Source organism: Gobio gobio (genome assembly GCF_949357685.1).
Source record: "Gobio gobio genome assembly, chromosome: 6".
In the NCBI taxonomy this organism is placed as follows: Eukaryota; Metazoa; Chordata; class Actinopteri; order Cypriniformes; family Gobionidae; genus Gobio; species Gobio gobio.
In genome coordinates this window covers 16,508,247-16,535,307 of record NC_137102.1, presented here as the reverse complement: position 1 = coordinate 16,535,307, position 27,061 = coordinate 16,508,247, and the positions used below count along the sequence as shown (strand labels likewise).

Genomic DNA, 27,061 nt, shown 5'->3' with positions numbered 1-27,061 from the left:
CACAATGTTGTGACTTGATCTGCTTCAGGCTGTATCCTCTGCAGTGGCCACCAAGTGTCAGTGTTTCATTTAGAAAGAGCCAATACTTTTATGTCTCTAAAATGTATTGTTATTGTAATAAGTAATATTGTACTCAACATTTAAAATTCAAGAACACTTCTGAGAGAACAGATTGTTAAATTAACATTCTGACAATCTTGGATATGATTTCATTTCTCTGTCTAAACTAGCATGAACCAGCAAGTTACACTATAGCCACTAGATGCCAGCATTTAGCCATTATGTTCTCATAGAGTGTTCTATCTATCTATCTATCTATCTATCTATCTATCTATCTATCTATCTATCTATCTATCTATCTATCTATCTATCTATCTATCTATCTATCTATCTATCTATCTATCTATCTATCTATCTATCTATCTATCTATCTATCTATCTATCTATCTATCTATCTATCTATCTATCTATCTATCTGTCTGTCTGTCTGTCTGTCTGTCTGTCTGTCTGTCTGTCTGTCTGTCTGTCTGTCTGTCTGTCTGTCTGTCTGTCTGTCTGTCTGTCTGTCTGTCTGTCTGTCTGTCTGTCTGTCTGTCTGTCTGTCTGTCTGTCTGATCCAGGGTGCAATTTGTAGGGGTAATGGGGGGGATTTCCCCCTTATTGTCTATTTGTCAATGTATCCCTGCCTAAAATAATAGGCAACACACCCACCCCAAGGGATGCTGCTCCACAAACCACCAACAGAGCATATAAAATACCAAAAATAAAAATATTTTTTAAAACATCGCCTAGTTAAACGCTGCAACATGACAATACAAACAACAATAAAATCAGAAACGCACCTCAATCTATGCAGAGCTTTTCAGAAATTCAGCACACACCATTAATCTATTTCTGAGTAACAGTATGAGATTAATACGTTTCTGCTCAAAACTCACTCTTTTATGACCATATGCAGATATTATATATAATAAGAGATGCATAAATTTATTAACTACGAGACACAACGCAGAAGTTTACAGTCACCATAAGGTGGAAATTATTATCACGCAATATTGACTGATGGATCGGCATAGAATCGTCTTTCTACAAGTCAATAAGAAATGATGATTCTATTCTATCTAAATAAATATGAGGTAAATGTGTGAATACATATTACTCCAGTCCAAATGTGTGCACAAAGTTTGTAGCCTATGTTGTGTATCGAAGCACTGTGATCAGAAATAAATGGGAGCAAACGCGATTGAATATGTACAGGTTTGTGTCTCATTATTCGATTCAAAATATCAATAACTACCAATTGATTTCGGCGTTCCTATCAGAAATGAAGTATTATTAGTGTCATTGTAAATAGTGGTCAAATATCAAAGCCATGTAATATATTTAATACTTCAAAGCTCAAGGTTAAATCAGAATATTTATTGTAAAAAAATTGTCTATAGCTCAAAAAACTTTTCAAAACAAAACTTTTTTTTTTTTCACAAATTGCACCCTGATCTTACATCTATCTTATCTATCGTATCTATCTATCTAGTTTATCCACATACATATTCAATTGATTTCAGGGAGAAGATGGTTTTCCTGGGTTCAAGGGTGACATGGGCCTCAAGGGTGACAAGGTGAGTAACAACCTTGCTTATTTCATTAAAGTTACATTTAATTTCAATCAGCATCCATAATCACTTGTTTGAGATGATTTTTACCCATTTTGTTTGTTATGAAACTAGTATAATGTTTGTTCATTGTCGTTGGTGTTCAGGGAGAGGGTGGTGTTTTGGGACCAAGAGGAGAAGACGGACCAGAGGGGCCCAAAGGTAAATCAGGTCCCAACGGAGAGTCTGGTCCTATGGGCACAGCAGGAGAGAAGGTCAGTTTAAAACTCATTATGTTGAATTTAATGGCAAAGTACTTAATATGACCAGTCCTGGAAAAAACAACAACACTAGGGTTTTTGGGGCACTTAAGTGTCTGTCATGGATTATTAATATATGTGTGAATTAAAACCTAAAATGACACTGAACTCATAACTCTTTAATTGATTCTGAACACCGGTTTAAAAGGGCAGCCAAATACTCCATTACAGCTCCCATATGTTTTTGCAGTTTGTGCAGGGTGCTGAAATTCTTTATTGTTACTGTATAGGGCCTGATGATTGTTTAAAACCTAGAGCTAGAGTGTGTTCTTATTTCTGTTTTTAGGGAAAACTTGGTGTTCCAGGTTTGCCTGGCTACCCAGGAAGACAAGGTCCTAAGGTTAGTGCTGACAACTTTCCTGTTGCGTCTTTATCATCTTTTCATACGTTTTTTTTATTTTTTCAAAGTATCTATCTCTGGGTCATTGTTTACAATCAAAAGCAATCAAACAATTAGGCATTAACCTTTAATTAAACTATAAAGTTATCATCTCTCATGAACAGTGCCATTGTCTGTACTGCTTTATTTCTATTTGGCCATGTGCTGCGTTTGACATGCAAGGCCTGCTGTTCTCTGATAGCCTGTGTTAACAGAGTTAATAGGATAAACTCATTCTCCATGACACTGGCTGCTTTATCTCTCAGCCACCCAGCATGCAATAAGTGCAGACCTGTGAACAGCCCAAGACTATGCAGATACAGTTTGTGTTTGTCAGCTTGTTCAGTCAGTTCAGCCTGCTAACTTTGACAAAACAATCATTTGATTCAGGATACAGGCTTGTCATATAGAAGTATATAGCTTATGAAATGGCTCCTATTTTGTTTGAATAACAAGTTATGGAAAGTGATATTGAAGTAGTCTACAACTTGCTTTGTCAGCTATTTTCGACTCTGGGTTTCCATTTTCCGCTACTGCATTTTTTAAAGTAGTGTTTGGCCTGTTCAGGGTTATGTTCAGGAGTTTTTTCCCCCGGAGAGATGAGTTGGTTTTTTGAGTTGAACTTTTTTTCTCTCACACTCCTATTAGGGATGCATAGTATATCAGAATTATATTGCTTATTGCCTGGTATTGAAGGGTTTTTTTATAATTTTTTTTATTTATCAATATTGGTTGATATTAGATATTTAATTGTTCTTCCCATTTCCTCTATTTTTACATAATTACCTTTGCGTCATCTAAATTTAAAAATATTTATAATAATATATATAATAAATTAATTTGTAGCATTTCAAATTTATGATCATAACATGTTAATGGCCTAATGTTAGTGTTTTTATGAAGCATGCAACTTTTCTCCAAGTGCTGTTTCTTTGTTTTTTGTTTTTTTTCATTTAAAGTGCCCCCATTAGTCTATTTTTGAGGTTTCTGGTTTTATTTTGGAGGTCTCCTACAATAGGTTTATGCATCCAAGGTCAAAAACACTTCCATTTTCTCATTATATGCATTGCTGCATCACCTCTTTTCTCACAGTGTTTGAAAATGGTTTATTCAAAGATTCAGGGCCCTATTTTAACGATCTGAGCGCATGGTCTGAAGCGTATGGCGCATGTTGTTCGAATCCTTTTTTGCTAGTTTAACGATGGAAAAAACAGTCGGCACGCCAGGCACATGGTCCACAAGGGTTGTCCCTCGTCTCTTAATGAGTCATGGGTTTGTTTTTGGCGTAACATGCAATAAACCAATCAGAGTCTCATCTCCCATTCCCTTTAAAAGCCAGTTGCGCTTGCACCATGGTGGAATTTGCGCACGGAAAGACTGAACGCTTTTCCTGAGAGGAATCCTTTTATTTTTAATATTTAAAAATGTTTGTGTGCTGCTGCGCGTCCCTATGTGTGTAATAAGCAGAGTGTACGCTTTAAATAATACAAAAAATACTGCGGCATTGACTTTAGACCTGGTTTGTGTTGGTCAGTGGCGCAGTCATTTTCAGTTGCCTCAAAATAGCAAAGCGCCAACAATGCACCTGAACACACCTCGTTTTCAGACCAGCACGCCCATGAGCGAACAGATGGGAGCGAGTGCATTTGGCACTGGACGAGAAAATAATAACTGCGTCAGGCTGAAACTATCAAAAAACACTTGTGTCACGTCTGCCGTTGCATTGCGCCGAGTGTATAATAGGGCCCTCAGTCTCCTCCTTTCCGAGATACTACTCTGCTCTGATTGGTCAGATGGCTCAGTCTGTTGTGATTGGTCTACCGCTTACAGCATATGTCGGAAACTAAACACCCATTATTACCATATCTGAAACCTGAGGCTTCCTCAGCACTCTTTTACCCAGTAATATGAACAGAAGCTATGGCGTCGGTTTTAACATATCATTAGTCCTCATCCTATGGAAGTGCATGCAAAGTGGATCGCACCACAGAAAACAGTGTCTTCTCGACATGTCGACAACACGAACCAAACTACTTTAAAGGGCTCAGCTCCAACTACAGTGTTTGAGTGCGGGTCAAAAGTAGACATTGTTCTTGGGCAGCCAATGAAGACCATAGACTGACATCATGCAAATTTGTTACAAACCTATGTAGGTTTGTGCAGGAAATGAGGCTTGAATTACTGACGACTCGGTTCTTTCTTTTGGGAGACAGTAACTCCATTTATCCTGCACTTTAATCTCTGAAACTTAGCAGACCTTTTAGATTCACAAAGAGCATTACACACTACATGAAAGGTAATATCTGAAAAAGCATGAAAAGGGCACTTTAAAATTATATATTAGATATCTTAAATACATCATTTGGAAAATGTAAAGCGCAAAGTGAAGCTGGAGCATAGTGATTAGCATTGACTTTCAGTGGGGATGGAAAATTGCTGTTGGTCCACCTCAGTGTTCCACTTTTTTTGTGTGTGTATTTGTCTGTTTGATTTGCTCCATTATCTTGTGCAGGCGACCATCCTGTGGAGTAAATTACTGATGCCTATCCATTGTGCACAGGCTGCTTCCCCTTCTTTGCCTGCCAAAATAATTCAACCTTCAATTTCATCTCCTGTCCTTGTGTTAACAAGCGTGCACCGCTCATGTTTATCAACTCCAAAAGCTTGCCCTCTGAGTCTCACTCACATAACGTTAGCATTAGCAGTAATGTTGTTGAATTATTCCTCAAGGACATCCTCTGTGTCAACACAGCTTCACTTTTGTTCAAAGACCAACGTTTTTTTGGCATGTTTAAAGGGTTGGGACGAATATTGGATACTTCTGAAGTGAGTGTGTCATTTACGCTGTGTAGCTGAAAACCACTCCTCTCAATGCGCCTAATAATCTGTCTCCATCTACAGGGCTCTACTGGTTTCTCTGGCTTCCCTGGAGCCAATGGTGAGAAGGGAGGAAGGGTACGTATGAGGCCTTTTTGATTTTACTATAAAATTTGATTTCTTTTAGCATGCTACGGCCTGACGAGGGCAATTTCTATTGTATTTCTCTGATTCTGATTACAAACAACCTATACCAAATGTTGACTAGTCTTAGAGCTCACAGTTATTGTAATGTCAGGGTTGTAATTTTATAGGTTGGTTTTGTTTTTTAGGGTATTGCTGGTAAAGCAGGTCCAAGAGGACAAAGAGGACCAACGGTATGTCATTGAACAAGTTTGAATCTTTTCAGTGGAAAAGAACACTTGTCCACATACACTAGTGATGCAAAATATCCCAATTTTTCACAATAAATTAGTTAACGCTAATAACAATTGATCTCAGGGTCCCCGTGGTGGAAGAGGTGCCAGAGGTCCAACAGGAAAACCTGGACCAAAGGTCAGGCTTCATCAGTCCTGATTCAGCTAACTCAAAAAGTTAATGCTACCTGCGAACGTTTTCTTGTAACAGGCACCTTTGTTTCTGTTTTCAGGGAACATCAGGAAATGATGGACCATCTGGTGGCCCAGGAGAGAGAGTAAGTGATGGTTGAATTATTTCTCCAGTTCAGTTGTATTAATCAACCTTTTTCATCTCCACTCATTTTTTTTCTCTGTGTTTTAGGGACCCCAAGGACCTCAGGGCCCTGTTGGATTGCCAGGCCCTAAAGGCCCACCTGTATGTGGTTTCATCAATTTCATATGCTTTTGAGTTATTCTAAGCTATTCTACTCTTTGACTCACATAAGTATGGAAGTCAATTTCTGCCACTTAACCTCTTAAAGGGATAGTTCACCCAAAAATGAAAATTCTGTCATCATTTACTCACCCTCAAGTTGTTCCAAACCTGTATGAGTTTCTTTGTTCTGCTGAACACAAAAGAAGATATTTTGAAGGACGTTTGTAACCAAGCAGATAGAGCAACCACCGACTACCATAGTAGGGGAAAAAATACTATGGTAATCAATGGTTGCTCTCTCTGCTTTGTTACAAACATTCTTCAGAATATCTTCCTTTAAACTCTGCAGACCCTGTACAGAGTCCGGAATGACATCATCAAGTATATACTTTAAATTTTAAATGTCTATGGAGGAGCTCTGACCTCATAATGTGGTACCATTTGAAAGCTTAGAATGTCTTCTTTCTGCAGATATGCATAACTCTGGCATTTGTTTTACACAAAGTAACATATTTACAATAAATTACTCTGGTACCATTTCCGCTTGGATTTGGCCTACCCAAATTGAAAAGATTCCCATACCCACATACAGTGGTCTAAATACAAAGTTTTGGTGTAATTTTACAGGAAACCCTTTGAAGTTACACAAAACACTGCTAAAAGTAACTAGTTGAAATAATAATTATGACTTTTTATCTCATAATTATGATTTACTAAATCATTGCTGTTGTTTTTTCTTATGTGGGCGAAATTGGCTTCCATACATCAGACTGTCTATTCAATCATTCATTAACCATTTCAGTCATATCCAACTCTTAGGCTGTGTTCACACTTGACGTGTTTTTTGACAAGAAAAAGTTGACAAGAATGCTCTTTTAGTCAAAAAAAAAGCTGGAAGCGTTTGGTTCCAAATAGCTGCCGGGAGCGTCTTTTGTTGCTATAACAACAGCTGCAATAAGAGTGATGTGTGGTGCAAAGATACAAAATGTCGAGAAAGTTGGCTCTTGTGTTGGCTTTTGAAGTTAATGGGGAGGAGAATGTCGGCAACAACAACGTTTGTGGGTGCACGACATTATACGTGGAAGAAAACAGTATGGTACTTACAATAATTTAGTCCATGATGCGCGGTTTGCGGCATATTTTAGACTTAACTAAAGTCAGTTTGAAGACCTGCTACAATTGCTCCGACACTAACACAATTAGTCAATCTACCGGCACCTTCTCCATTTTTCTTGTTGTTATAGAAACGCGTCAGGTCTTGCTACTCGCTTGTCATTGGTCGGCTGTCAAAAAGGCGCTTGACGTAGGGTGTTTTTATCAGAAAAGTTTAACTTTTTTCAACTTGAAAAGACACTCTGAGCTGCAGAAAAAGGCATCGGCGTGTAAAAAAGCACTCAGAGAATTCGGTTTACTCCCTAGGATTATAATGTAAAACAGACGCTGGCAGCTTCAAAAAAGACGTCAAGTGTGAAGTGAACACGCCCTTAGTGATTCTATGGGCCATACGTGAGAGACTGTCCATGAATTTTCTTGGCAATGTTTTTTTGGGGTAGGTTGCCAGGTCTCTCCCCAACCCTCCCATTACATGGCTTGGGACACACACACACACACGCATTCACACCTATGGACAATTTAGCATCTCCAATTCACTTATGCTGCATGTTTTTGGGTTGTGGGTGAAACCAGAGAACATGCAACTCTACAACAGAAAGGCCTCCTGGCTCAGCCAGTTCAAATAACATGTCTAACTGTAACCATTAAACCACAAGTCTATAAGTCTGTTATATAATAATTAATGTTTTAATCTCAATTAATCTCAGTTTCAATTTTGTAAAACCCTCAGGGGCCTGCTGGAAAGGACGGATTGCCCGGTCACCCTGGACAGCGAGGAGAGACTGTGAGTATAATTTTGTCTTCATAAGCTTTTTCTGTCTCTGGAGTAAAGATGAAGAAATGTTGTGGACTGTGTTTTTATGGTGTATTACCTTTTAGCTGCCGACAATGTCAAGGTGCTACACTGTTCTTGGCAGGTCTATCTATCTATCTGTTTCTTATTAAGAATGTCCGATGGACTGCTAAAAAGAGGACTTTTTCATATTTTTATATTGCATGTCTCTCCTTTGTGATTTTCAAGATGAAAATACTGCACTTGACTTTCACTGATTTAGGGAAAGAAGTGGATGTAACGGAAAAATGGAAAGAAAGTTGTTGCTGACATTTCAGAGGCTGGATTTGTACAGTTTAGTGATGTTTACAGTCAATCAGATTTGTCTTTGCTCTAAGATTGCTTTCGCACATGTGATATCTTGAATAAATTGCATTTAAATTCACACAATGACTATATTCTCACTACAGGGTTTTCAAGGAAAGACTGGACCTCCTGGACCTGGAGGTGTTGTTGGCCCACAGGTGAGCTTTAGCAGTTATTGTTTTATATAAGCAGGAAAGAAATACCGACACATTGTGCTGATAAAACATATCCTGAAGTTTGCCAGAAGTTTAATTAAAAACCTGTTTAAATTGGAATTTGAAAGGGCTCTACAGGAGAAACTGGTCCTGTTGGAGAGAGAGGACATCCTGGATCCCCAGGGCCCCCTGGAGAGCAAGGTCTTCCCGGAGCTGCTGGCAAAGAAGGTGGAAAGGTATGGTCTGCTAAACATGTTCACTTAAGATCATTCAAGGGTAATAATTGGGACAAACTCACATACTGTTCTGTCCAATTTATAATTGTAGCTGGCAGATAATGCTTACAAATAGCAGCTGTGGAGATTGGTGTTTTTAAGTTAGAGGACTAAATCTCATCGTTTCTCTCCTTGAAGGGTGATCCAGGTCCTCAGGGGGGTTCTGGGAAAGCTGGCCCTGCCGGATTGAAAGGGTTCCCAGGACAAAGGGGACTTCCTGGTGCAGCGGTAAGAACAAACGAGTTAATGTCATGTGCCCCACCAAATGGCCATTAGCTGCTTAACCGCCTGCTGTTCATGCAAATGCTCGCACTGGAAGAATGCCTCAGGAAAGAGTACAGTCCTAACTATAAGACTGAGGCTCGTGGAGATTAACTGACATATTTAACATGCATTAAGACATTCAGAAACACATCTTGCTTAGAAATTCCACTGTATTGCAGTACACAATAAAACCAGTAATATGTAAAAGTATGATTTTGATTTCATATTGACTTTCATGCAGAAGGCCAAAAATATATTGAAAAGAAATACTTGTTTCCCATTCAGTCGGTCACGTTCGACATACGTCGGACGTACCGACGAATTGGGATCACTTCTGGGAGCCCCTATCAGCTTCGAGCTATCTAGAACCGGCCAATGAACAATTGGCGTGCGAGATTTGCATCTCGCGCTCCGCCCCGCGCCGCGGGTATAAACAGGAAGCGAGAGCGAATGCACGCTGTCATTCACTTCGGAGCCAAACGGCAATCGAAGACCGCTCAATATTGAGTTTGCCGCTATCAGCAATACCAAAGAGTTTAAGAAGAACCGGAGAAGAGGAGAAACGCGTGTTGGAGAGACAGCACATTCCAGCGGGATCGCGGAAGACTCATCTGCTGCCTCTGTGGTACAGAGAAAACTGCTGTTTTCACAGCAACAAATTTCTGTTGGTCTGGTTGGGCGTTTTCCCTGTTTTGAGTACAGGCACGGGCTGCACACAATCCCGTGCGCTGTCGCGTTACCCCCTGAGTGCTTCAGCACAGAGCGTTTCCTCACAAAAAGAGCTTCACGGGTGACGTGCCGTCTTTTTCAAGATGTCTTACCACCCGTGCGTTTCTGGATACGGTCGTTCCCTGTCCCCTGCTGACGGTCACAATCGCTGTCTCACGTGTTTGGGCACACAGCACGCTGAGGCGGCGTTTGTGGATAGTTCGTGTTCCCACTGCGGGAACATGACTATCTCGGAGCTAAGATCTAGACTCTCCTACCTCCGGGCTGGGGGAGTCCCCTTACCCATCCCACGAACTAGGTCTACCCCTAACCCGGGTGGACCTGCTTCTTTGGATGGCCAGGGTGATCTGAGGATTACGTTTAGGGCAAACCCACCGAGCGATCCTCCGCAGGCCCCTAATCCCTCAGCTCCGCAGCCGGTAGAGCCTCCGAGAGAACCCGCTGGACCCTCCCACGGGAGACCAGTGGTGACTTTTGGAGCTCCAGCGGACGAACAGATGTCGATCGCTGCATCGGAGGGGGAGTTTCAGTCCCTCGGGGATGAAGGGTCAGTCGTACTGCCTCCCTCTGGGAGAGTGGCAACGGCTGCCCCGGACCCTGAGATGGCTGCTATGCTTGCCCGGGCCGCCGAAAGGGTTGGGCTCGAGTGGAACCCTCCACCGTGTCCCGAACCCTCTAGGTCGGACGATTGGTTCCTCGGGGTGGGTCGCGCTGGTTCTCAGCGTCCCGCCCCGACACCTTTCTTCCCGGAGGTGCATGAGGAGCTCACGAGGTCGTGGACGGCACCTTTTTCTGCCAGAAACCGGCCGAGTGACTCCTCCCCCCTCACTACCCTCGACGGCGGGCCAGCCAAGGGTTACGTGGGGATCCCGCCAGTGGAGCGCGCCGTCGCGATGCAACTGTGTCCAACATGTGATCATGAGACCCCGGCCTGGATATGTGCCCATGGTTCCCACTACTCCCTTCCGGGACCAAGTGGTGAGCCTGGAAGCGCTGCCTTCGGAGGAGGCAGACCCAGCCCTAGCTTTTCTCTGTCCCGTCCGTGCTCTCCGGACTTACGTGGACAGAACGCAAAGCTTCAGGACCTCAGAGCAGCTCTTCGTCTGTTACGGAGGACAGCAGAAGGGAAAGGCTGTCTCCAAGCAGAGGATGGCCCACTGGATAGTGGATGCCATCGTCTTGGCTTATCAGTCCCAAGTAGGCATGTGCCGGTATCACATTTTCATGTTGCGATTAATTGCTGAAGCTTTTATCACGGTATACGGTATTATCACGATATTGAAATGTGTTGCAAAAAAGTGTTGTCATACTATAACAGGTTTAATAACTTTCTTATAACAAAAGAACCAAACATTTAAATACAATAAAGCAACACACACAAATGTATAAAGTAAACAAATATTTAAAACAGATTAAAGTGCAAAAGAATTATAAAGAACAATAGGTAACACTTTACAATAATGTCTCACCAGTTAATGCATTAACATTAACAAAGAATGAATAATTACATTTTTACAGTTATTATTCTTTGACAATGTTAGTTAAAAAAGCAACTGTTAGTTAGTGTTAGCTCAGGTCCATTAAATAATACAGTTACAACTTTTGATATTAATAATGTGTTATTAAATGCTGAAATTTACATCTAACTAAGATTGATACACGTTTTAGAAGTATTTTTCATTGTCAGTTTGTTAATGAATGAACTAACGTTAAATAATAGAGCCTTATTGTAAAGTGTGTGACTGAATAACAATCAGATCATATTCAAACAATATCTAGGGCATGTAATTTAGTCCAGATTAAAATATAAAATGTTTAAGTTTGAAAATGAATAGTCTTAAGTCTTTAAGTATTTAGGGGAAACGGCTGCATTTCTGCTGTTCCGTCAGCGCCCTCTGCTGTCAGAGAGTGAATGTGCACTTCAGCGTGTCTCCTTCACGCGCTCAGCCATGTGCTCATGCACGTTGAGTTTGTTTACATCAGTGCGCGGCCCTCTTTTACATATTGTTCATTTTAAACGGTTGATGGGTAAAGTATTCTTAAAATGCATTCTAAAAATCTGAATAATTCGTAATAAATAATTATTCACGGTATTTTGAAGTGCCCACGATAACAATATTGTGCATGTTCATTATTGCGGTATATCGTATTACCGTTTACCGGCACATGTCTAGTCCCAAGACGTGCCCTGCCCGCTCGGGTTAAGAGCCCACTCCACTAGGGGTGTTGCCTCTTCCTGGGCGCTGGCTCGTGGCGCCTCGCTGACAGATATTTGTAGAGCTGCGGGCTGGGCGACACCTAACACGTTCGCTAGATTCTATAGCCTCCGTGTAGAGCCGGTTTCTTCCTGTGTGCTCACTTCCCATAGTCAGTAACACCGAAGTGCCCGTTCTAGTGTCGGCTTGCTGCGCCATTCCCTCCCCTATGGTAGACGGATGCGTGCGCTTATTTTGCTCCAGTCGAGTTCCCTGGAACGGCGAACCCTGTTGAGTCCTCCGCAACCCGCGGCAGTCGGACGTGGCGGAGCGTTCGACGCCAGGTCTAACACTCGTATGCATTGGTGGAACTTGTGTTAGGCTGGGTTCCATATGTAGTGACCCCCACGGCGGTCCCATATGTGTATTCTTCCACGGTACGGCTCCCTACGGCGAGCCCGTGTCTTTCCCTCGGCAGAGTTCCCTCTGCCGTCCCAGGTACGTGTTGTCTCCCTCCTAATTGGCCGGGGCCACCCCTGGGACTTCCGTATGTTGTGCTGCCCACGGCCAGCCCATACGTGTATTCTCCACATGGTAACTCCCTCTGGGCATGATGTGGCTTCCGCAGCTGCCTTCACAGGCACGCTTTCCCAGCGTTATCCAATACAGTCAGCTGAGTGGGTCTTGCGGAACAGCAGCTTTGACTCTCCCTGCGTGAACTTTCCCGCCCGCATCAGATCGGGGTCTGTGAGGCTCATCGCTGGGCGCTGGAAGTGGTAGTAACTATGGCGTTTTCCATAGGGGATCCCAATTCGTCGTCGAACGTGACCGACTGAATGGGAACGTCTCGGTTACGTATGGTAACCCTCGTTCCCTGAAGGAGGGAACGGAGACGTACGTCCCGTCGCCACAGTTGCTGTACCATCACTGCAGGTTGAGCCACTACGTTTGGCTCCTCAGTGAAAAACAGCGTGCATTCGCTCTCGCTTCCTGTTTATACCCGCGGCGCGGGGCGGAGCGCGAGATGCAAATCTCGCACGCCAATTGTTCATTGGCCGGTTCTAGATAGCTCGAAGCTGATAGGGGCTCCCAGAAGTGATCCCAATTCGTCGGTACGTCCGACGTACATCTCCGTTCCCTCCTTCAGGGAACGAGGGTTACCATACGTAACCGAGACGATACTAACATAGTCTCTTGTTGCAGATGCATTTTAGACAAAAAGAGTTTTAAAGTGTTTCAAATATCTAGTCAGATTTTACTGTCTCCCGGCCGCTTCAGGACACCAAAAGTGCATGAGGTGCTCAAATGATATATTGCACTGATCTAAAGAAAAATCTGTTTAAGAGACTCAGTTTGACATAGTTATTGTCCCTCTGATGTGGTACTCTGTGGGCCTGTAAATTACTTTCTGCATAACAAACTGTCACAATTGGGCAACTCAAATGAAGTGTATGTCATAGGGACTTTGGAAATGTCCATACTAGTTTTTCTTCATTTAAAGTATTTAGACTGTGGGACTGAATATAATCAACAAGTTTTGTTTTTACTTTAAGAAATAGCATCTGCCGCCTTGATTAATTTCAGTCTCCACTAGTTACATATTCATGAATCAATTGTTGCTGAAAGTCACATTTGAAACCCAAAGTCGGTATGATTTCAATAAACAACATTTGAATTTGCCATCACTTGTTGTTTTGATGTTTACTTTTAACTGGTTCATATGTTTTTCATGACTCAGATTATGGCTTGATGGGAGGAAAGTGACGTGTCCTTGGCGTCACATGGCAGTGCACTGCCAGCGCTTGGTTTCTGATGTAGGAAATAGGGAGATTGCCAGTTTAATAAACACTCTGGGCTGTATTTCTAGTAGACATATAGTACAAACAGCTGCCATATACTGGCACAAGCACATTCAAGCACACATGCAGAGACTCAGATGCCACTTTGACAGATTCTGTAGCACAGCTCTCATTACGGAATTTAACCTCTCTCTCTCTCTCTCTCCCTCTTTCACAGGGTCCATCTGGTCTGAAGGGAGGCGAGGGTCCACAGGGTCCACCCGGCCCCATTGTAAGTACCTGTGTTACCATGGAAACTCTGTCACCGCAAACGATCAATGTGCAAGCTTTGCCTCTATTAGTGAAGTGACATCAGGCAAATTCTGGACCAGGCGCAGTCAGCAGGTGGTGAATTTAATGACCAGTAATGTTGGCACTGAGAGCCCAGTTTGGTGTGTGATCTGATCCCACGCAGTCTGATCAAGCTGAATGAGTCAGGCCTAATCAGTGAGTCCGTCACTACGTCAGTAATTGCATTTGAATCATGCATGAAATATGGGGCTACTGTACTATACTATTGATTTCTTGAATTTTGGTATGGTGACAAACCTCATATGGAATGTAGAATAAAATAGAAACGGCATTCTGCTTAGCAATAACATTCTCCCATTAAAGTAACTGCTGTCTATCTTCTCTCATAGTTCAGTGAAGGCGCAGCAGTACAGCTTAAATCCATCAAAGCTTCAGCTGTGCGCTATGTGAAGCCCCTTTCAGCTTGAGGAAGATTGGTGTAGGGATTCATTGTCTCTCGTGTGGAAAAGACATCTGTACAGCCTAGCAAGAATAATCTCTGAAATCAGAAGGATTTTGAGTCAGTGGTTCACCCACGCCAATCAGCGATCTTATCTTTGCCTAAATAGACCTCCCGCAGATGCCTGAATTGAGGCACTGGAAGCAGAGTACAACTTCTGAGAAGTTTCTAACAAAGGGTTGAGTCATTTTGTACAGTGTGTTTTCCAAGATGTTTGTAAGGAGTGTGTTTGTGAGATGAGAAGTGAGTCAGGCTGTATGTTGGACAGAAGGATGACTGGGCATAGTCTGTAGTGTGGACCATACAGTGTGGAAATGAGCAGGAGCTTAATTTGGTTCTCAACTGAAGGCTGATGGGTCATTTTATTTATTTTTCCTGTTAAGACAAGTTAAGATAAGTTAAAGTTGTAGAATGTCATGTTGTGCAACTCCAAAAAAATCATGATTTTAATGCATTAATAATGCCTTGTAATGCACCTTAAAAGGCCTCATGAATAATTGTAACCACAATTATAATACGTAATAATACTTGTCTAATCATTGCTATACCTTTAGAAAGTATAATTAAAACATGACAAATAACCAATTGCAGATGTAATAAGGAATCTGCAAATATTGTAATGCATTTAAACTTAGGTTACAATTATTTATAGAAATATATAATGCCTAAATACCTTTATAATGCATTATACATAAAGGCCCGGTTTCACAGATAGGGCTTAGATTAAGCCAGTATTAAGCCTTAGTTCAATTAGGGCATTTAAGTAGCTTTTACAAACATGCCTTAAAAAAATATCATTATTGGTGTGCATCTTGAGACAAAACAATGGCACTGACATATTTTAAGATATTTCAGTGCAAGTTGCTTTCAGTTAAAACAACTCAAACATACATTTTAGTCTGGGACTAACTTAAGCCTTGTTTGTGAAACCAGGGGAAAGGCTTTAAGTAAAATGTTTGCCAAAAAATTATTAAAATGTGCACTCCCATAATTATTCAAGGTATAAGGAAAATATGTTGAGAAACTAATTGAGACCATGTTTTGCACTGCATGTTGTGCCGTTTGGTGTGCAGTGACCGTGACTCCTCACTATGTTTGAAAGCATTAACACTGATGGTTAATGTTGTGTATATGTTTTAGCATGTGTTTTTGTGTAGAATGTGCATGCATGTGAAAGCGACCGGAGGTCCTCAAGTAAAAAGTGGATAAAGCCCTCGCTCTGAGAGCTGTCTTTAGTCCTTCAGTGCTAATAGATTCACTAATGGACTATTTCTGAAAAAGCCACGCTATGCGTTGGTTTTAAACCAGATAGTTCACTCTCAGATAAACTATAAAAGACCATAAAAGACCTGTTCATACACTCAAAGAAAGAGATGTATGTAATGTGATACGCAAATGCAGCAAAAGGATCTGTACATGTTCTTCAGAGCCAAACAAAACAAACTACTGAATACCAGGGTTTCCACAGACATGGAACACCTGGAAATATGATTTTAACAGCGACATTTAAAATGGTCATTTTCAGATCAGGAAAAGTCATGTAACTTTGAATAAATATATATATATATATATATATATATATATATATATAGTAACGAAGGTATCCACTGGAGGCAAGTTGAAGGACCCATGTGCAGTACTTTATTCCAAACAAAACATAAATCTTAACATAAATCAAAACAAGGACTTGGCATTAACCATAACGAAACTCACCGACAGCAGGTTACAACATTCAATACTTGACAAAGACACATGGCAAACATGAGGGCTTAAATACACACACACTAATGACAAGACAAGTGACACCTGTGAACAGTGATGAGACAATGAACCAATGACAGGACAAGACACAAGATCACATGAGGGCATGGGAGTCACATGACAAGACCAGGAAGTGCACGACAAGACTGTGAACATGACAAACTCAAACATAACCATGAACATGATAAACTGAAAACGGAACCAAGAACAATGAACATGAACCAACACCAAAACACCCTGTGACAGATCCCCCCCTCTATGGGCGGCCCCTGACGCCCAAACAATACCAAAACACCAATGGCCTAACAGAAAGTCTTAACAAAAAGTCTTGGGGGGCGGTCTTGGGGGAGGGATGGTGGGCCAGGCCCGTGCAGGGGCACCGGACCCAGACATGACCTGGACGGGCCTGGGAGCGTGGACGGACCTGGACCCTGAGGCGTGGGCGGACCTGGACCCTGAGGCGTGGGCGGACCTGGACCCTGAGGCGTGGGCGGACCTGGACCCTGAGGCGTGGGCGGACCTGGACCCTGAGGCGTGGGCGGACCTGGACCCTGTGGCGTGGGAGGACCTGGACCCTGTGGCGTGGGAGGACCTGGACCCTGTGGCGTGAGCGGACCTGGACCCTGTGGCGTGGGCGGACCTGGACCCTGTGGCGTGGGCGGACCCTGTGGCGTGGGCGGACCCTGTGGCGTGGGCGGACCTGGACCCTGTGGCGTGGGCGGACCTGGACCCTGTGGCGTGGGCGGACCTGGACCCTGTGGCGTGGGCGGACCTGGACCCTGTGGCGTGGGCGGACCTGGACCCTGTGGCGTGGGAGGACCTGGACCCTCAGGCGTGGGAGGACCTGGACCCTCAGGCGTGGGAGGACCTGGACCCTCAGGCGTGGGAGGACCTGGACCCTCAGGCGTGGGAGGACCTGGACCCTCAGGCGTGGGAGGACCTGGACCCTGTGGCGTGGGCGGACCTGGACCCTCAGGCGTGGGAGGACCTGGACCCTCAGGCGTGGGTGGCCATGGCGGCAACGGCAGTTCACCGGGCCATGGCGGCAACGGGAGTTCATCAGGCCATGGCGGTAACGGGAGTTCATCAGGCCATGGCGGTAACGGGAGTTCATCAGGCCACAGAGGCGGGGCCTTCATGGCCTCCATGTACCCCTTGCCCCCCCCCAAAATTTTCTTGGGCGGGACAGCGGGGCCGTGGGCTGGAGCCTGGACGGGGCCGTGGGCTGGAGCCTGGACGGGGCCGTGGGCTGGAGCCTGGACGGGGCCGTGGGCTGGAGCCTGGACGGGGCCGTGGGCTGGAGCCTGGACGGGGCCGTGGGCTGGAGCCTGGACGGGGCCGTGGGCTGGAGCCAGGACGGGGCCGTGGGCTGGAGCCAGGACGGGGCCGTGGGCTGGAGCCAGGACGGGGCCGTGGGCTGGAGCATGGACGTGGGCTGGAGCATGGACGTGGGCTGGAGCATGGACGTGGGCTGGAGCATGGACGTGGGCTGGAGCATGGACGTGGGCTGGGCTCACTGGGGTGGAGAGTACTGTGGGAACGTGGAGCTCCTCATCCACCGTTCCCACAGTAAAAGATGAGCCACTCAACTGAAGTGCATAGTCATTATATTGGCCCAGGGAAAAATGGATCTTCCCCCCTGGCATCCGTGAGCGGATAGAGTCATTTAGCCCAAACCTAAAAATGTCCTTGAGGGCCACGTCATTAAAGTTAATCACATGACTGAGTTCAATAAAGTCCTGGACATAATTTTCAATGGCCTGATGGCCTTGACGAAGGCGTAGGAGGGCAACTGCTGGGTCCATTGTTGACGGTCAAGTATTCTGTAACGAAGGTATCCACTGGAGGCAAGTTGAAGGACCCATGTGCAGTACTTTATTCCAAACAAAACATAAATCTTAACATAAATCAAAACAAGGACTTGGCATTAACCATAACGAAACTCACCGACAGCAGGTTACAACATTCAATACTTGACAAAGACACATGGCAAACATGAGGGCTTAAATACACACACACACTAATGACAAGACAAGTGACACCTGTGAACAGTGATGAGACAATGAACCAATGACAGGACAAGACACAAGATCACATCAGGGCATGGGAGTCACATGACAAGACCAGGAAGTGCACGACAAGACTGTGAACATGACAAACTCAAACATAACCATGAACATGATAAACTGAAAACGGAACCAAGAACAATGAACATGAACCAACACCAAAACACCCTGTGACATATATATATATATATATATATATATATATATATATATATATATATATATATATATATATATATATATATATATATATATATATATATATATATATATATATATATATATATATATATATATATATATATATATATATATATATATATATATATATATAAATATATATATATGTATATATATACTGTGTTTCTTTAGTAAATCCTGACTGTAGTTTTTTATCGCTCAGTGCTCATTGCTTTTATCGCTCAAAGTTCTGTAAAGCTTATTTGGATTTTACAAAATGATCTTTAAAATACGGTATCCTGAAAAAGGGAAAACCAGGACTTACTTTCTTGTAAATCATAATTAATTATCCTATTAAATCTGACTGCATCCCAATTGGTTATGTATGCCACAGGGGTCACCAGGAGAGAGAGGGGCAGCTGGACCAGGAGGACCTATTGGTCTAACAGGACGCAATGGCCCTCAGGGACCCCCGGGACCTGCTGGAGAGAAGGGTGGTCCGGTGAGTGAAAATTGTTTATTTGTTCGAAAATTGTTTGTTGTAAATTGTCCCAATGAGTAAGAATAATAATTAATGTGAATTCATGTAAATGGGGCCATCATCTCATTTGTTGACGAGATTAATAGCAAAATGTGGCCTAATTTACCTGAATTCACCCTGAAGAAAGTAAAATAGCAACTGTGCTCTTATCAGATGTGTGGAAGCGATGTACTAATGTCTAGATATTCCTTTGGGAAATAACATGGGCCAGAGGGAAAGTGTTTTAGTTCATTAAAATTCATCTTTTCAATAAACACATCTACCAGAGATATCTTAGCGAGTTTAATGCAGCATCCAAACAAAAACTTAATTCAGTGAATGCTGAAATCAATTAGTTGACTGAAAGGTTCTATAATAATAAACGAACATACTCAATGAATGCTGATAATTAATTGTGGTAGGTCTGTAATTAGCTTTGTTTGCTCAGACTCCCTGTATTAATTGGATTAAAGTATTCCTCATAGTAATGCAGAGAGGAGTTAGCAGTTTCTTAATCTGCATATTCAGTCATCGATGTAAAACGTTATTTCTTAACTACACTCAGGGAGAGAAAGGACCTGCTGGTCCTGCCGGTCGGGATGGCATCCAAGGTCCTGTCGGTCTGCCGGGCCCAGCCGGACCTCAGGGTCCACCTGGAGAGGATGGTGATAAGGTGCAGCACTTTATTCCAAACTTCACAGCATGACATTTTAATTCATAGACATCAATGCCCATCTCACATCTGCACACACAGTGCACATTAGTGATGCTACCAACAGAGTTTTGACTTATCCATCACTATAACCAAACAAGACACAAAATCATTACTATAGTGAAATGTTGAAACCAGCGAAATCAAGGAGCACACACACACTTTTACACACATGCACATAAACCAAGTAAACAAATGTGCTTTGAGGCTAATGTATTCCAGAATCTATTATCGCCCTGTTAAATGTAGAACGGGGCTTTTTTAGATCCTTATCACGTCCCAAGACACATTATTCTTTTCGGCTGTGGCGGCAATGGTGTTGGAGGGGCCAAGTAATCAATTAATTGCAAACACACCTCAAGGTCTTGGTTTTACTGTTAAATTAAAATCTCTGGAGCAAAGTTTACTCTGCCGTTTAGGCTGAATTGACCTTGAGAATTTTTTTGATGACCAGGCAACAAGAGAAAAGTTTTAAACAAAGCTTCAGTTTCTCGATTTTCAAAAACATTCTCATTCATTTTTTTCAGGGAGAAGTTGGAGAGCCGGGTCAAAAGGGAAGCAAAGGTGACAAGGGCGAACATGTAAGTTGATCAATATTCAAACAATTTATAAATGTATTTATATTTGAGGCTAATAAATTAAACATTACCATTTTCAATTTTTGTTAATGTTAATACAAATACAACTGTTCATTGTTAGTTAATGTTAGCTCAAGTCCATTCAATAATATTAACAGATACAACTTTTTAGATTAATAATGTATTAGTAAGTGTTGAAATTAACATTAACTAATGTTAACAAATGGAAACATATTGTAAAGTATTACCATTTATTTTATTTATAATATATATATTTTGGTCCCACTTTATATTAGGTGTCTTTAACTACTATGTACTACTTAAAAAACAGTTTAGTTCAAATTTTCTGAAGAGACACAATCGCTTTATATGATAAGTCGATTTCATTTAAGCTTTTATTCACATATAATTAACGTCAAAGATAATTAGAGAATTAACCTCATTGATTCTTGAGGAAGCTCAAACGTGCTGCGTAACACACGAGAATAAACCTCATTGATTCTTGAGGAAGCTCAAACGTGCTGCGTAACACACAAGAATAAACCTCATTGGTTGTTGAGGAAGCTCAAGCGTGCTGCGTAACACACAAGAATAAACCTCATTGGTTCTTGAGGAAGCTCAAGCGTGCTGTGTAACACACAAGAATAAACCTCATTGGTTCTTGAGGAAGCTCAAGCGTGCTGCGTAACACACGAGAATAAACCTCATTGATTCTTGAGGAAGCTCAAACGTGCTGCGTAACACACGAGAATAAACCTCATTGGTTCTTGAGGAAGCTCAAACGTGCTGCGTAACACACAAGAATAAACCTCATTGGTTCTTGAGGAAGCTCAAACGTGCTGCGTAACACACGAGAATAAACCTCATTGATTCTTGAGGAAGCTCAAGCGTGCTGCGTAACACAAGAATAAACCTCTTTGATTCTTGAGGAAGCTCAACCGTGCTGCTTAACACACAAGAATAAACCTCATTGGTTCTTGAGGAAGCTCAAATGTGCTGCGTAACACACAAGAATAAACCTCATTGGTTCTTGAGGAAGCTCAAGCGTGCTGCGTAACACAAGAATAAACCTCATTAATTCTTGAGGAAGCTCAAGCGTGCTGCGTAACACACAAGAATAAACCTCATTGATTCTTGAGGAAGCTCAAACGTGCTGCGTAACACACGAGAATAAACCACATTTATTCTTGAGGAAGCTCAAACGTGCTGCGTAACACAAGAATAAACCTCATTGATTCTTGAGGAAGCTCAAGCGTGCTGCGTAACACACAAGAATAAACCTCATTGGTTCTTGAGGAAGCTCAAGCGTGCTGTGTAACACACAAGAATAAACCTCATTGATTCTTGAGGAAGCTCAAGCGTGCTGCGTAACACACGAGAATAAACCTCATTGATTCTTGGGAAAGCTCAAATGTGCTGCGTAACACACCAGAATAAACCTCATTGGTTCTTGAGGAAGCTCAAACGTGCTGCGTAACACGAGAATGAACCTCATTGGTTCTTGAGGAAGCTCAAATGTGCTGCGTAACACGAGAATGAACCTCATTGGTTCTCACACATCAAGCGAACATGCTTGAGCTTCCGTTGGTTTACCACAACTGATGTGTGAGTTGATGAATGCTTATATGTGAATAAAAGTCTAAAATAAATCTCTTCAGCATATAAAGCAAACATGTCTCTTTAGAAAATTTGGACTAAACCCCTCGATTCACACAGATTATTTTTAAATGTCAAATTGGTAATTGCGTGGACTGTCAATGGAGTTAAAAACCCTTAATATAAAGTGGTACCATATTTTTTTTACTTTATTTATTTGTTTCATTAATTATGTACTTGAATGCAAAATCAGCCCCATTTTTAACAAATACTATCTTAGGCACTTATAATGATCATAAGAGATATCGTTTCTTTATAACCAGTCCTTAACGTTGCCCTGATTGTCTGTTGCTGTAGGGTCCGCCAGGTCCAGGAGGTCCTCAGGGTGTAGTTGGAGCTCCAGGTCCTGCTGTGAGTACTTACAACTGTTCATTTCAGCCGTATGGGATAAAACCCAAATGTTCACCTCTCTTCTCCATTCCTCATCTACAAACTCAGAGAAATTTTTGTCACACCAATATATCATCTTTGTTACTCCAGTAATTTCACACATTAGTATATAGTATAAGTATTTAGCCTAACTTTAAAAAAGTTTATTTTTACTCAGGGGTGGTGTGGCCTAGTAGTTAAGCTAGTGTTAGCTAAAAATATCAAGGTTTGAATCTTGCAGGATGATACGTTAACCTTGTACCTATGTTTAAACCAATGTTTTATGTTTGCAAGTCATAAAAACACTTGTATTTGATCAAAGCATTGCAACATTTGTAACAAGTTTAACAACCTTATAGGGAGAGTGACAGTTATGTCAACTGGACAAAATATTCCACATCGGGCCATCCTGATTGTTTAATCCTGGCCCACATTGCTCCAAGGGGATTTTGCCTGTATTAAATACAGTATAAGTTGCTTTGGATAAAAGTGTCTGTTAAATGACTAACTACTCACATTTGCTCAGTTTTGCCTCTGTCAGGCAGCCTGCGGAGTTGATAAAGCAGCAGTGTGAGTAAGTAGTCAGGGCCAGGTGGCACACAGTTGAATGTTTAAAGTTTATGACTCAAGCTGAACACTCCCAGCTGGGCCTCTCCATTTCCTTGATACATTAGCTCTATAAAAGCTGATAATTACACCTATTCTGTGCAGTTATGTGAAGAACATTCTTGGAAACTATTCTGCTTTTCTACTGAATAGGATCTTAAAAATTCGGAAACGTGTTAGACGGTAAATCAATTAGATGACTTAATGATGTTAATGCTGCTAAAGATCTTACTCACTTAAATATGAGCAATATTTTACTGAACAAGGATGCTTTCTATGACTACGTTTTTGTTAGAACTGTCACTTGATTTAAAAAATTGAATCAAATTATTTATATGCAGGGATGTGATTTCCACACAAATTCTGTATTTTCTTAAATGCAATGCGAAATACAAAGTTCTGTACACAGACAAAAGATGGCGCAGGCTATTGGGTTCTTAACTCAACTTGCTTGCAATCACATGATTCTCTATAGGGCACAGCTGATTGGTTCCTGCTGTTTCAGTAGCCAATGAGCTTACTTAACTTTATTGTCCTTGAAGGCAATTTTTTACGTAGACAGCAGTATACATATACACACATACAACACACACAGCAGATATAAGATAATTCTTATACAGTATATATTTGATTTGCACAAGGGGAGTTTAAATCTAGGGGGAAGCGGTTGAAATTCGGTACATAGTGGGGTGGGTGACATCGGAAAGGACTAACTGGCCCTTTCTAGTCACGCAGCACTATGCATGTTCATAAATTTGTGTGATAGAAAATTAGTCCCCACTATCTTGCTGCACATTTTAACTATACTACTAAACTTACTCCTATTCTTTACATTAAAGGGTTAGTTCACGCAAAAATGAAAATTCTGTCATTAATTACTCACCCTCATGTCGTTCGACACCCGTAAGACCTCCGTTCATATTCGGAACCCAAATGAAGATATTTTAGTTGAAAGCTGATGGCTGAGAAAGGCTTCAGATAGGCCTCCATTGGCATTCAGTACATTTATAATCCCAAGACCCATAAAAGGCACTTAAAACGTCGTTACAAAGTCCATCTCACCACAGTGGCTCTACAATAATTTTACGATGCAACGACAATAGTTTTTGTGCGCAAAAAAAAATCAAAATAACACCTTTATCCAACTTGTTATTGTCCTCCGTGTGTGCCTCCACGACGCATGCGCGAGAATATGACGTAGCATCAGTGTTCGGGAATCCATGAAATGCACACTTAAGCCCCATTTTGAGAACTACGCCGAGACCTAAAGCACGATCAATGTAGAATCCAACAGCTTAGACACGCGCGTCTTCCTCTGCTTGTAAACAAATCGCTTCTGGGTCATGTGTCCGAACGCCGGATCTGCGTCATATTCTCACGCATGCGTCGTGGAGGCACACACGGAAGACAATAACAAGTTGGATAAAGGTGTTATTTTGATTTTGAGTCACTGTGGTGAGATGGACTTTGTAACGACGTTTTAAGTGCCTTTTATGCGTCTTGGGAGTGTAAATGTACGGAATGCCAATGGAGGCCTATCTGAAGCCTTTCTCAGCCATCAGCTTTCAACAAAAATATCTTCATTTGTGTTCCGAATATGAACCGAGGTCTTACGGGTGTCAAACGACATGAGGGTGAGTAATTAATGACAGAATTTTCATTTTTGGGTGAACTAACCCTTTAAGATTGCCATACCGACAAATAATGGAAAAACTTAAGACAGATTCTATAAAACAGGTGTAAAACATTTTCATAAAAGAAACATCCATATTAAAAGTTTGAAGTTTCCTCAGAAAATACATACGCTGAAGCAAGACCGTAACCGTGTCTTGAACATTGGGGGGACCAATTTTTTTATTTTTATAAAGCATACAGAAACAGTGAACAGTGAACAAAATTATAGGTCTAATTTCTAGTTGGGAAATAATCATTTTGGGACTATTTGCAAATAATATTTGCATTAATTTGTGTCAAATATATCGTTAGTCTCGAGATTCTTCCCGTTATTGAATAAATACAAAGATCCACTGCTAACATCTAAATTCCCTAGTGGTCTGGTGGTAGAATTTTTGTATACTGTGTCGAAGGTTACAGATTCTAATCCGCCCTCAAATAGTGTTTTTTCTTCATTAAAATCAAAGATGTTCAATGATTGTATATTAAGAGCATTGACACGTTTGTGTGCATTTTGTTTCGTGATTTCACTGGAAAGAATAGAGTCCCCGCAATGGCATTATTAAGCGATAGATTGACGCGCTTGTCTGTGTGAAGACTGCACGAGCCAAAAGAGAACATAAACCCCGCCTACTTTAATTTGAGTGGCCATCTCAATCATTTTGACATTGACGAGAGCCGTTAGACCTGAGGCAGACCAGACTAAAAATGTAACTTTTAAAACTTTTTGTTATCCTAACATACAGAGCACTGTGTATTGGAGTGCAGGAGAGCAGTGCAAGAATTTCAAATATTGGGGGGGACAATTTGGCCATTTCTAATTATTGGGGGGGACTTGTTCCCCTCAATGTCTATGGTGGTTACGACCCTGCACTGAAAAGCTTTCACTCTAATAATGTCAGTGTTTGCCTCAAATTTTAGTTTATCATCAAGCTCGCTGCTCAACCTTCAAATACTCGGTTATCATTTGCCTTATCAGTGCAGCGTGCTTTCAGAAACCCTCCACCTTCCCCAGCTCCACTTCATGTACGTTATTGTATAGCAGCAGCATGTCTTCCTTGCTCACAGCAACGTGTCATGTATGTATTGGCAGTAACAAGTCCCGTACTTGCTCTGCTGCAGCAGCAATAAAAGCAGCAGCGTAGCAGTTTTATTCCGCCAAGACCAAACATATCAACATTGTTATACCCATTACCATGCCAAAAACTCTGAGAGTTGTCATGACAGAAATTGCCTTAAACAATTACTAAACAAACTGCAAAATGACAGCACTGCAAGAGCTAGTGGTGTTGTGTGGGACACCCTTAGCATTTGAGCTCTAGTCCAGAATGAACACTTGCCAAGTGCCAAAATGCAAGAATGGTTTTGGCAAGTATACAAAACACTTTACCTGGCAGTCAGTGCGGTTATCAAAAAACAAACGCTGCTATTTAATTATACAAGTACTGTATATAGTCAGATGCATTGCATGTTTCAGAGTGAAATGCAGCACTGTGTTCTTTTATACACAAGCAGCTCACGATCCAATGTTTTCAGTTTCTTAGAGCAGCTCGTTTTGCTCTAAATGTCTACAACATACATTTGAAAATGCAACACATGCCAACTATCTTCTCAGATTTATAATGAGAATTGCTTATAAATCTATTGTCAACAAAAGAGAAGCTTTAAGGTCTTCCTGTGGTTTTCCACCAAAATAAAAGCTCTATGGTTTAAATTATGACAGCTGTAAATATTAGTGTTGTACTAGGGATGCCACAATTCTCAATATAATATTGAACCATTCGGTACGGCATTCACGGTTCAATACGCGCTTGTGAATTGCGGTTTTTCGGTTTTGCATTTAATTAATTTTTTTTCGACAAATTCTATGATTTGCAGATTCGTGGTTTTAACATGCGGTTTTCGGAGCGCACGCACTAAACGCCTGTCAAACACGTGATTACTGAACTAAGTAGTCGTCTTACTGCGCTAATAATACTGTCAAATACACACGTGGTTAACATAAACACAGTCGGTTATGTCTAAAGTGAAAGTAAAATCGCGTGTGTCTGCATATTAGATGCACGCAGGTCTTAAATTGACAACAGCGCAGTAGTGAACATGCTGTCCTTAAAGAGACAGTTCACCTCTAAAATTATGTCATTATTTACTCACTCTAATATTGTTCCAAACCTGTATTCATTTCTCGATGAAAGAATTTTGATTTTTGAATAAACTATCCCTTTAATGTTAATACAACAACAAAAGACAAAGAGAAAATCACTCACTGCTCTTGACTGAAAAACTAATAGGCCTACAGTAGCTAAGAATCAATGCATATTTTATTGTGAAGTCTATGTAGTGTTTTATTTTTACATTTATTTATTCAATTTCTTACTTAAATGCTGCTGTGCAGCTCAGAGCTGCCAGTGTAAATCTTTATATATATTTATTTTATATTTTACAATACACTAGGAATGTGTACAAGGGTTTTTTTAAAGTAAAGTTTTAAGTTTATGTAAGGGTTTTAAATTCTTTTAAGTAAAAAAAGAAAGAGTAT

General features: G+C 41.6%; 1 protein-coding gene across 1 annotated transcript in view; it reads left to right on the top strand.

The window, feature by feature from the left end:
• Positions 1-27,061, top strand: part of col11a1b (collagen, type XI, alpha 1b) — a gene marked incomplete at its 5' end in the record, with an annotated part of 98,349 nt that overhangs the window by 50,840 nt on the left and 20,448 nt on the right. The window contains 17 exons of the mRNA XM_079820038.1: positions 1,566-1,619; positions 1,760-1,867; positions 2,199-2,252; positions 5,193-5,246; positions 5,441-5,485; positions 5,610-5,663; positions 5,758-5,802; positions 5,889-5,942; positions 7,786-7,839; positions 8,298-8,351; positions 8,477-8,584; positions 8,762-8,851; positions 13,828-13,881; positions 18,802-18,909; positions 19,493-19,600; positions 20,167-20,220; positions 22,171-22,224. Of these exons, the coding sequence (XP_079676164.1) occupies positions 1,566-1,619; positions 1,760-1,867; positions 2,199-2,252; positions 5,193-5,246; positions 5,441-5,485; positions 5,610-5,663; positions 5,758-5,802; positions 5,889-5,942; positions 7,786-7,839; positions 8,298-8,351; positions 8,477-8,584; positions 8,762-8,851; positions 13,828-13,881; positions 18,802-18,909; positions 19,493-19,600; positions 20,167-20,220; positions 22,171-22,224 (1,152 nt within the window). The remainder of the gene's footprint in view (positions 1-1,565; positions 1,620-1,759; positions 1,868-2,198; positions 2,253-5,192; positions 5,247-5,440; positions 5,486-5,609; positions 5,664-5,757; positions 5,803-5,888; positions 5,943-7,785; positions 7,840-8,297; positions 8,352-8,476; positions 8,585-8,761; positions 8,852-13,827; positions 13,882-18,801; positions 18,910-19,492; positions 19,601-20,166; positions 20,221-22,170; positions 22,225-27,061) is intronic.